The 12,693-nt window shown below is 35.3% G+C and overlaps 1 protein-coding gene across 1 annotated transcript; it reads left to right on the top strand.

The window, feature by feature from the left end:
- Positions 1–2,731: 2,731 nt before the first annotated feature.
- LOC139116036 (neuronal acetylcholine receptor subunit beta-3-like) lies at positions 2,732–9,935 on the top strand. Its single transcript, XM_070678530.1, has 6 exons — positions 2,732–2,869; positions 3,401–3,546; positions 3,965–4,009; positions 5,237–5,346; positions 5,674–6,625; positions 9,684–9,935. Exons 1-6 carry the CDS (start codon positions 2,824–2,826, stop codon positions 9,816–9,818), a joined length of 1,434 nt encoding a protein of 477 aa, XP_070534631.1. The 5' UTR covers positions 2,732–2,823; the 3' UTR covers positions 9,819–9,935.
- The last annotated feature ends 2,758 nt before the right edge of the window (positions 9,936–12,693 follow it).

Consider the following 12,693-nt stretch of genomic DNA (forward strand, 5'->3'; position numbering starts at 1 on the left):
TGTGAAATACATGTATATTTCTGTAATCATTGTATACTGAAAATGCAAAGCAAAGCAAGGCAAAAAATGCGGAAAGAGTTGTTTTCAAAGTTTCAAATATGCAAAATATTGCGTAGTTGTGAACGCTGTTATATGAACTGTACAGAGCTGCACAAGCCATTAATTTAATATAACACCATGGCTGCAAATATTATTTTTTTATTTTCTTCCGAGAACATGTAAAGAAAGGGAGTTATCCCAAAAATTGTAACCAAACATCTTGACTTTAATATTTGAAATCTGAATTTTACTCTCAAAAAAGTTTTGGTCCAAAATAGCCTTTTCAACCACCTTAAAGGGACAAACTCACTCATTTTGACATTATTTCTGGTATTTTAGTTTCATTTGAAATATAAGTGTATTGCTCTGGTCACTGAAATATGCTGAATAACCAGTTGCTACAGTTCAACTCTCACCATATGCATAGTTATAATGCATGAACTCTTCCACAAAGCAATATTTGCAGTGGTACTTACCAAAAATTAAAATGATGGAAGTAATCATGCCTTATGTCCATGTACAGGGTGTGAGTTGAGCTGTGACAACTGGGTAATTCAGCCTATTTCAATAAGCAGAGCAATACCATAATATTTCACAAGAAACTTAAATAACTGGAATAATGTCAAAATGAGTGACTTTGTCCCTTTAATCATTGTCACTGCTGCTGTGGTCCGAACAGCAGAATTGTTCCAATTTAGGTGAACCAAATACACCAGTGCATAATTCATGGTGTCATTTTGTACATTTTCGTTACTTCCACCAGTCATAGCGAACTGCTCTGACTGCATTTTGCATGGCAAATAGGGCCCAGAGGCCCTGCTTCTTGGGCAAGTCTTTTCTTCATACCATGTTCTGTTGTGGAGCAAATATATAAAAAATCATATTAATATAACATATAATTGACTGTATTACCCTCAAAATATAAATACACATTCTTAGTCAAACATATTTATTTATCCACATACGCACGCACATATATTACACATATTATTAAATATATGCTATGCATAAAAAAATAAATACATACATATAAGCTAAAAAATTTATATATTAACTTATTATATGTCAATAAATATATAATTTCAATTGATTGAATAATTAATTCATTACATAATCAATTTATCCACCAATAAATATATAATTGATTTATTCAATTACTTTTATGCAAATAAATATGTTATCTATATTATTATAAACAATATTATAATTGTATACTTATAAATTCATTTATCCATTTATTTATTAATTCATTGTCATTTATCTATTTATTTCCTATGTGAATGTGTCAATGTGTTTACAGGCCAGCTGCTTCCGCTGGTAAACATTAATTTTTCAGGCAGTACACAGCTTTGAATTCACTATATGTGGTGGCCCACTTGCCCAGAGTAGTTGGGGTAAGTGGGCCAGTCACAAAACATGTCACCATATTAGTAAAATATAACTTGCAGTACTGATTCAATGGGCTGCCATGGAATATTTATTCAATAACATATATGTTTTGATAGATGAATTAAATTGTAATCGAGAATATTCAGTTTATAAATAATTTTCTCAAATTTTACCAGTATTTCCCACGAGAAGTATTTAAAAATGGCCGCCGAAGGAAATCAAGAGAGGAAATAATCGACTCTTGTTATCGAATACAATGTAATATATGCAGCAAAACTTGTACTGTTAACATGGAGGAGTTATTTATACATGCAAAATACAATGATAAATGTGAATACTAAAATCTTAGAAAAATACGAGGTGTTTTCACTTTATGTCGTTATATTTGAATTTGGCGGCCATACTGGAAAAAGCAAATACGATTTCTGTCAAAAATCGTGTAATAATTCAACAACTGTCATTGATCGTTGATTATTTGGTGTCATAAACAAATGCACCGTTGTCTCTGTCATGTTTACATAGTTATTTTTTATCGAAATAATCATATCAATAGAATACGGTCGAAATCCATGTTATCGCCCTAGTGGACACGTGACAAGTAGTAAAACACGCAATCGTAAGAAGAAAATACGGATTTTTACCTGAAATCGGTGCCTCTGCTGACGGTTGCCACCATCGGCTGGATTCGTCTGATGTCTGGTATACTGGAACGTAAACTTGCCGTAAAGGGGGAGATCGCTTTTAACGACAATTTATCGTAAAATGGAAAGTGGCCCACTTGCCCCGACGGCCCACTTGCCCCACTTTGATGTTTCTACTGTCGTTCTGTGTGCTCTGGCTTCCTCCTGACTGTGGCGAACGGCTGAGTTTTGCGGTAACACTGCTGGTGGCACTGAGCGTGTTTCAGCTTCTTGTGGGAGATGCCCTTCCAACAAACTCGAACTACGAGTTCTGTGTTGGGAGTAATGCTATTGTTTAACATGGTATGGTGGCGTCTACTGTTGGCCATGTCAACCGTCTTGATACGTGTTCAACGAAAGGGAGCGGCAGCGATGACGTGCCACATAACACACTTTCACCCATACAACGGGCTGTTCACTTACGATGTCACTTCCCACCTCAAGCTCTTCCTTCCAATTCGAAGAGCTATCTTAAGGAAGTTTCGAAAATATCATTTTAGTACAATAAAGGCGTCACAAAACCATCTGATCCGTCACAAAATACGGCAAGCAAGTACTCCCGTTTTATTTTGCAAAAACACGCAAGTTAAGAGATAGAGAGTGGGCGATAACCAAGATTCAACCGCAGAGCAAATAGACCATATACACTGATCACCTTAGCTTTAGCCGAGATAGGAGTGAGTTCTTGGCACTAAAACGTCTTTGGAGTGCAGACATGATCGGAAGACGAGAAGTAGCGTTAGTCATCGCACTGAACTCAGGTGGGTTCATGTCCACGGCCGCGAAACGCAGTTTCATTTACAGATATCGTCAGCTACAATTTATTCGTTTTCATATGTCTCATGGGGTATGATCTCCTTTGTGATTTCAAATATTGTTCATGACAATTGATTCATAAAACGATACTTTTTAAAAACTATACTGAAGTCATTTTTTCATGAATGTTTTCTTTCTGAGTATATACTGTCAGAGTGTTACAGTATAGAAGAAAAAACATAACTATCCGACTTTTTGGGTAACTCACAGACAGGAATTGTCCTACTACAATAACAACTGTGTATCGCGTGCCTTGGACGTTGATAAATTCTGCTGGTCACTAATCTATTTGTTTCAGTGCTATTTTTGGAGAAGAAATAGTGTACAGCGAGAACAAACGTCAACAATGGATTATCACATGTAAATGATACGTAGTACAGCACCCCCGATTCGCTTACATGCACGTCACAAATAAAATACATTATGCATTATGCATCCTTTTCATCCACGAGGCTGATAATGTCCGTTGTTTTCAGTATTATGTATGGTCCAGGGAGATGAAGAGAAAGCACTCTTGGATATGTTACTAACAGACTATAATCACCTATCTCGTCCCGTTGACAACAGATCAGATGTGGTAGATGTACATTTAGAGTTTGCAATAATTAAAATTGCTGATGTTGTAAGTGTATATATATATATATATTTTTTTTTGGCTTGTCATGAAAATATATCTTACTTAATATTCTATAAAACAGCATTTCTTTGATTCAGTTTTAAACGCGTTTCCTATAACAGATTACACAGATAATGATCAATACGGATTGTCATCGATTATTGAAATAATGGACTGTCGTCTGCAAGACTTAAATCTAAAAGACTACGCTTTTCCTCTGTATTGACATGTAAGCATTCCAGGCAAAGTCGACTATGTGATCATATATGTACGTTTATCGTACAACAAGTTAAAATACACAGTGTGTTGTGACCAGTTCTAGTAAAATAATGTTCTCTGCATTCCTCCACAGTGCGATCTGAAAGATTACTTTCCCAATCGTCATGTTCCTATGAGGTAACCCTATGCTCATGGTTCATTACAGGAAGAAAAGAACAAGTATGTGAAAATAAACGGTATCACAAAGCAGGTGAGTTCACGAGTAAACGAAAGGCGAAATATTCATGCAGTCCATGTAAATCTGGAATGTAAAATGGAGTAATACACAAACGGAAAAGGTATCCCAAAATTTCAGTATTTAACACAGATAACGACGCTTATGTATGTATAATCGGGAATACAGAAGGGAGAATGGTAAGTGGAAGCAACGCAAAAGCAGGTAAGAACACAATTGCACGACTGGTAGTAAAATAATAAACGCTTGTTACACTTCTGAAAAATAAACCTAAAATACGTACTCATTCATCGATGTCAATCACGTGATCTAGACATGTCTTCCACGATATTGTTGATGCCAAGTGACGGGCAAAACACGTCGTCGTCTGCACAGTGCATGCGGTATGCGCACGTTGCCCATCAGCTTGAAATTCGAATACGCACATGACCGGAATCGATATGACATCATTTGATAGAAAAGAATTTGAAAATTAAACTATTATAAGTTGAAAAAATATGTCAATCTTGACTTTAGTCGTAGTCAACGGTCTCTGTTGGCTCAACATCGTATGTATAGTTTACCACTCCGTATTGAGACAGGGAGGTTTAGAAATGAACAACTGCAAGATATATCGTATCTGTAGATTTTGTGATGAGAATTTTGGACTTGATTGTCTACAATATCAGCAGCTACGACGTATGTACATTGGAATAATTCTGGACACATTTTGGGATAAACCAAAAAAAGATACACTGAAATACCTTTGGCAGTTTCCAAATTTATTTATTTCAAAAACGGAAAGAAGTTTTGTACATGTAATGCCCTTACTTTCGTCTGGTGCTCACTCATTTGTATATTTTTATGCTGCTTTCACGCCTTCGAATATCTGTACTGAATAAAAGTTAAATTGAATGGTAACTTATACGCCCATTGGGATAAGTAACTCATAGAATTGCAAGTCACGATAATAAACAATTACTACTACTACTACTACTACTACTACTACTACTACTACTACTACTACTACTACTACTACTATACATCTAGTGTCATACGTCTCGGAGGAGAATACCCACTCTGCAGGGTATGAACTCTAACCAGTTATTGGGTTTTCTTGACAGACCGTAGCTTTGTGAACGGAACGGCTACGGATGATGGTTGATTCATCATTTTAAAAATCCATGCGCCATTTAGTGTATTTTGCTGAGGTCATGATGTGCCAATTTCAACGGTGGCAATTTAACTTTTTTAATTTTGCAGACATGGCTTGACAAACGATTGAGTTGGAACCCATCGAGTCACGGTGATATTGCTAAGCTATTGGTACCGTCTGATTTGGTGTGGATTCCAAGGGTCTTTCTCAGAAACACGTAGGTAGTATTATGCTTTGGATCATTCTCATGGAAAAGTGAAACGAGGTAAAAGTTATAGACGACTTCACTAATTTTTGAAGCACGTTGCATAATTTCTGGACTGATTTTCGAAATGCAAAATGGCAACATTCACCTTTACCTGTAATTATATCGTACGTAAACGTAAACTGTCAACATTCAAGGTATAAGATATTGACAATTAATTTTCTCTTTAAATAAAGAAGTGGTCGAAACAAGCTGTAAGCTAGCTCGACAAAAACAAACAAAGTTTTACTAAAAAATGCCCACATATCTGTTGAAGTAACAAAGCAATTTATTCAACAGGTTCGATGGCAAGGTCGCCCCTCCGCCTGCTCCAATATGCCACCTGTTTTCGAATGGAACCGTCATATTAATGTCCATATCACAGTTTGACAGTCATTGCTATCTTGATATGCAGTACTTTCCATGGGATCGTCAAACATGTTACTTACAATTCGCATCGACCACCTACTACAGTCACGAATTACGCCTGAACGTACGGGAAAACCTGACTGTGAAAGACGTAGTACAACACATAAACTATGAATGGAAGATAATGGGTATATCCAGTGAGGTTAAACTTCACAAAAACAGTGTCGATATTGCGATTGAATCTGTGGCTAGATATGCATTGGAAATGGAAAGAGTCCCTCTTTATTATTTGATGAATATTGTCATTCCTAGTAGCATGATGTTCCTACTGTCGTTCTGTGTATTCTGGCTTCCTCCTGACTGTGGCGAACGACTGAGTTTTGCGGTAACACTCCTGGTGGCACTGAGCGTTTTTCAGCTTCTTGTGGGAGACGCCCTTCCAACAAACTCCAACTACGGTTCTCTGTTGGGAGTAATGTTGTTGTTTGACATGGGTATGGTGGCGTCTACTGTTGTCATGTCAACCATCTTGATAAATGTTCAACGAAAGGGAGCGGCAGCGAAGAATTTCCCAAGTCCATGGATTCGAAGAATCTTCTTGAGCAAGGACTGTGCACCTTGGCGGCGGCACAGACGGAATTCCAACAATAAGGACATTGAACTTGGAAACGTCACCACATGTAGCCGAGGTCATGAGAACTGTGTTGTAGTTGATATGGATGGTAAGGATTACACGGGAAAGAAGGAACTGTTCAACGCTGGAAACGGTCAAGTCTCAACACCCCAGATGCATTCAGATATTGTTGAAGGGTCGACGAGCGATACTTCTAGTCAAGGGAATACATCAAATGAATTGAAAATACGTCCTGAGTATGAAAACAGGGTATGTTTATACTGTATACTTCCTGTTTAGGGCCACGACGTTTTTGAGCTCAGAATGCGTCTGCAGGTGATGACACGCTACAATGTGCTTTTACATTCATATATTTATATGTGAGAACTGGTCAGTACTGTAACCTCCACAAATGTAATAATCTCCATAAATGTAACATCAACTATAATTGTAATAAAATGCACCAATAAATGTAATATCATCCATAAATGAAACAAAAATCAACCATAAATGTAATAAAAACACCAACCACAATTGTAATAAATGGTAACCACAAATGTAATAAAATAATCACCCATAAATGTAATACTTGTCAACCATAAACGAATAAATCTATTTTGTCGTTGTAATTTAGGAATTAGCCCTTAAATATTCATCTTTGTAATAAGAAAAGCAACTCCACACATTATTCATATCTTAATTGTTTGCGTTTAGTGTGTTTTGTACATTTGAAAGTGTATTTTACGTTTCCCTATTTTGGTACAAAACTGATTGGCCATGGCGACACACAGCTGTAATCTGAACGTCAGTGCAGTCTCTACTCCACAGTGGAGGAGACTGTATAACACTACGATCCTTTAACGTCTTTTTTATCGAAATTTGCCGTAATCAGTCGCCTCAAAGTCATCTTACGTAGATAAATTGTGTGGAGTAATCGATAGATTTTCTGTATTCCTATGTTGTCCCACTTGATGTTTTTTTCCTTCACTGGGGATGTTAGGATGTCTAATTTTGTTCTACTGTGTCCAAAGTAGTGTTCGTATTGTTTTTACTAGATTTAAACATGGATACATGTTCTTGTCAACATGTTTTGTGTCGTAAGTTTCTGTCATAAGGTTGCATATTTCTCTGTTATTTGTTCTGAGTCATCTGTCATAAACTTTGTGTGGTATCACTGGTTGACGAGTTATTTTGACGCTTCCTTATTATGTAATTATCAGTGTCTAGAACTGCTGTTCCGCTTCCATTATCTAACGCTTTGATCGGTACCTCGCCGTTTTCTGATAGTATTCTCAAAGTATTCTATTCTGTGTTTCGGAAAGAAAACCTAGTTTCAGGAAAGTATGCAATAACATTACACTAGTCTTATTAAAGTTATTATTTACTCAGGGCATTGATAAACAAATCATCACATATGCAAGTTCAAGTTTATTACATTTATGGTTGAGTTTTATTACATTTATGGTTAATTTGTTTATTACATTTGTGGTTGCAGGTTGTTACATTAATGGTTGACAGTTTTATTACATTTTTGGTTAATTTTATTACAATTGTGGTTGATATTACATTTGTGGAGATTATTACATTTGTGGAGGTTACAAGTACGAGCGAAAGTAGACACCGTTTCCTCATATTTTTCCAGAATTTTCCTAAACGTAGTCAGTGAGCCATATAAAGGCATCAGGCACTGGTCAGATGTAATAATCAAGCTTTGTGAGAATTTTTTTACAGTCACAGTCACTATTTTCTGTTCACAAAAGTACAATCATTTATTGGTCAGCAGCCCACAATAGCTTTTGATAATGCAACGCACATACGAGTTAACGGGGCTAGTATAGGTTCGACTATAACGCAAGGGCGAATTCCCAGCTCCTTATTGTCAATGTATTCTGCGAAATTTGAATTGTATTATACCACTTAATAATTAAGCTTAAATATGACAATAAAATGATGATGATGACGATGATGATGATGATGATGATGATGATATAATTTATATAAACTTAAATTACTTGAAGTATAAAGTAATTATATTGGACATGGTGTGGACATATCATTATAATTCGAATTGTATTATGTTACTTTAAGCTTAAATGTGACAAGATGATGATGATGATGATGATGATGATGATTATGATGATGATGATGATGATATATACGCTTAAATTACTTGAAGTACAAAGTAATTATATTGGATATGGTAGGGACATATCATTTCTATGTATGAGGTGATGTTGAAATCCTAAAAATAATCCTTGTTTTGATGGCGATATTTTAAATCCAACTCAGAGCGTTTATCAGCATTGGTTATGCGTAACTTTTCTGATAGACAACAAATATTACATCGCTAGCGTATGTTAGTCTCAGGGTATCTCGATGCTCTTACAATAATTGTCCATGATACAACAAAGTACTGGTCCGTGTTCTTGAGAGACCGAATGAACTTGAATAGTTCAGTACTGCTCTCATACTTTTTGTTATGGAACAATGGCAAGTGATTTATTGTGTTATCAGTGAGGCCGATGTACACTTCTCCTATTGACTCCTGTTGATACTTTGGCCTTGTCTACGACACTCCTGGCCTGACAGTCACCCACAAACAAGACTTGTCCCAGCAATTACAAACAGCTGGTCGATCTTCGTTCTGGTTTCCGGCGATTACCAAGGCTCTTATAATGCGATTTGATTACAAGGCCATATTCTCCATGCAAATGTTACTCAATTACCTTCTTGCTGATGTTAGTTTCCAAGTTTTAACTTGAAGGGATGTCAATGTTGCTTTGCCTGTAATTGCTCCTGCTCGTTGATTGGTTGATCGTTTTATGATGACAACCACTTTAGGCGCTTTAAATAAAATTCTTTGTTTGCCGTCCGCGTGCTGGTAGGTTCTCAGAGAAAACACTATTACAACTAAAAATATTTTTCCACAAGTAACCAAATAAAAATTGAGCTTATGTTAATACACTTGTGTTGTTGTCTGTGTTTGTTTTTTTCCCTGGCTGGCTGGTAGGTTTTTCAAAAATCCAAGGACGGAACACAAAGAATTTTCTTTAAATGGCCTGATTATAAATCGAAGTGTATTTTCTCGCAAAATCAAGCGATTTGAGTGCGGGCGTCTAAAAGATATCGATGGATAGGTGTTAAATAAAATGAATTTACATGTTGTTTTGAATTCCTCTCACAACCAGGCAGTGACGACTGAGGAATTTACTATTGATCTTCCTCTCTACATCATTAGTGATTGTGTCAAGTATTTGTATGACGTGAAAAAAAAGCCTTTAAAAATTATTTCAAGCTATGTACAATAATTAGACGTTCTCTTTAACAGGCCACAGATTGCCAAGAAGAATGGGACAGACTTGTGAAGACATTGGACCGAATTCTGTTCATCATCTATTTAGCCGTGTCTGTAGCAAGTCTCGTCTGGTTACTGCTATCCCCTGCCTTCGAGCGTTACTGGTGAATGTCTTCAGATCTAATGTGGAATTGCGGACATTGCTTTGATAATGTTTGTTCAATAGTTTGAAAATAAAACAAAGCTATTAATTTTATTCATTTCAAATTAGAATATTAGAAATATAACAAGCGACCTAGCGGCCGATATAGCTCCGCTGTGTTTATGTAGAGAATAACTATTTTTGACACATGTTGATGAAGAAGGTGGAAATTTTTGATAGCTCAATGCAGTGGCCAGAAAAAAGTGGCTAAAATAGCTGCAAAAATACACAATTGAAGATTTCATCATACTTTGAATATATCACATTGGATCATCCCTAAGAACATGTCAACCAAAGCTATCTGATGAGTAGTTTTTTGAGAATATAATTTTCTGGCCAAAAATGGCAACAATTGCCCGAAAAATAAAATTGTAGATTTCATTATCATTTCAACTGATCAAATTTAGGTCCTCTATAGAAACCTGTATACCAAATTTCAAAGCTGTTAGACCAGTACTTTTTGAGAAACACGTTTTTTGACCAAATTGGAAAATTCAATAAATATCAGTCAGTTCATCTATAGAAACCTGTATACCAAATTTCAAAGCTATCAGATGAGTAGTTTTGGAAATACACATTTTTTGACCAAAAATGGCAAAAATTGCCCCAAAAATACAAAATTACAGATTTCATCACAAATTCAATATATATTACTTAGCTTATCTGTAGAAACCTGTATACCAAATTTCAAAGCTATCAGACCAGTACTTTTTGAGAAACACAGTTTTTGACAAAAAATGGCAAAAATTGCCCCAAAAATACAAAATTGCAGATTTCATCATAATTTCAATAAATATCATTAAGGTGATCTGTAGGAACCTGTATACCAAATTGCAAAGCTATCAGATGAGTAGTTTTGGAAATACACATTTTTTGACCAAAAATGGCAAAATTTGCCCCAAAAATACAAAATTACAGATTTCATCAGAAATTCAATATATCACTTAGCTCATCTATAGAAAAATGTATACCAAATTTCAAAGCCATCAGACCAGTTCTTTTCAAGTTGAGAATTACATTTTTTGACCAGATATGGCAAAAATTGCCTTAAAAATGCAAATCTGCATACTTCTTCACAATTTGATAAATCTGAAAAAGATTATCCCTAGGGAAATATGTACCAAATATCAAAGCTATCTGACTGGTAGTTTTGAAGAAGAAGATTTTAAAGATTTATTTAACCAAAAACAACAAAAATTGCCTTAAAAATACAAATATGCAAATTTCACCATGATTTGAAGAAATCTGACTGAATTCACCCTAAGTAAACTGCATATCAAATTTCAAAGCAATCGGACAAGCACTTTCAGAAAAGAAGATTTTTTTACCAAAAACACCAAAAAATGCCCCAATGATACAATATGCAAATTTCACCACGATTTGAACAAACTTAAGTGAGGTCACCCCAAGTGAAGTGCATATAAAATTTCAAAGCAATTGGACTTGTGGTTCAGAACAGAAGGCAATTGTTGATCAACCTATTTGACAAGCTCCGCGTCACTGACAGCGGAGCTAAAAAGAGAGAAAAGCTATATTGTAAGCTTGAGATTTTTTCATGTAAATAACTTTCTTTGGTACATACTTCCATCAAATACGTAGATAGCTTTGATAAAACTTTATTTTTTTATTTTATTTGTAACTTTATTGGGGTTGACGAATATTGTTCCTTTTATCACTAATTTTTGCTCTTCGTGATATTATTTTTACTTACCAATTCAAAGATAATATGATATGAAACATTCCACAATGTTCTTGTATTTTGTAACAATCTTAGTTAAGGTTTTAAAGCATCTTGTTGTCGTCTTCATACTTTGACTAATGTTTTGTGGCGTTTTAAGGGTAAATAGTGCACATATAATGTTATGGTTGATGACAAACTGTAACGGTAGAGTCAAAAGTACTGCTGTTTGAAAGATATTGATATAATAAAAAAATAAACACGATTGGAACTATATGGGATAATTGGATGGTAAAGTAATGTCTGTTTAATCAACAAATGTAATCTTATCTGCTTTTCTTTTCAAATTATAAGCTTACACTTACATAGCGCCAGAGAAATAAATTTTCAAATTCACTGATATTTGTCGTTTTGAAATATCAATGCCCGCCTTAAATGTGTTAACTGAAATGGAAATAAATACATTTCCGATTTGTACAAAGTAGTGAAAACCATATGATCCCACACAATAGCATGTCAGAAAAGAATTCTGGGTCTGAAAAAAAACTATCGACGTGGTGCATGAAGTATGTATCCATGTTTCTGATCATTGACATAAGGTCAGAGTGATACGGTGAATGTGATATATTATTTCCAGTTCAGTATTAAGGTAGTATGCGCCTCGAAATTGAAAGACTTAAACTTTTGCTTAAATTTTCCTCATGGAACATTTCAATCATTCTCTTTCAAAATCAAGAATGAAAATCGGGGATTACAGTGCAAAGTTTGGTCTGTAGAAACAAATTACCACAGATTTACCAACAATTGAAATTCAAAATGGTCGCCACCCCTGTGTTAACTCTATTGACAAAAATAAAATTTTCGATTTTCGAAAAAGTGAGGAGGTGAAAAGTTTTATTGCACCAAGAGCTTTAAAATGAACCCACAGAAATGGTAGATCATAAAAGAATTGTAAAAGTTTTGGAGTCCGAATATCTGTTCCCGAGGCGCATTCTACCTTAACTATTACAAGTTAGTTTGTTCATTGACTACAAAACAATGTTAGCATTTTGCGGGTGTGGGGAGGACACTAAAAAGGGGTATGTAAATGTTACTTTTTCTTTTGCATTGAACTCTTGACCTGTTTTCGTGTCTGCAGCAGGTAGTGTTCGCGTCTCATGTAA

Source organism: Ptychodera flava, chromosome 17 (assembly GCF_041260155.1).
Source record: "Ptychodera flava strain L36383 chromosome 17, AS_Pfla_20210202, whole genome shotgun sequence".
Lineage (NCBI taxonomy): Eukaryota > Metazoa > Hemichordata > Enteropneusta > Ptychoderidae > Ptychodera > Ptychodera flava.

Bases quoted from the DNA above. Each gene is read 5' to 3' on its own strand.
- LOC139116036 (XM_070678530.1), top strand. From the start codon at position 2,824: ATGATCGGAAGACGAGAAGTAGCGTTAGTCATCGCACTGAACTCAG. The intron at 5,347-5,673 runs GTAGGTAGTATT...TTTATTCAACAG, and splicing joins AGGGTCTTTCTCAGAAACAC to GTTCGATGGCAAGGTCGCCC. The intron at 6,626-9,683 runs GTATGTTTATAC...TCTCTTTAACAG, and splicing joins GTCCTGAGTATGAAAACAGG to GCCACAGATTGCCAAGAAGA.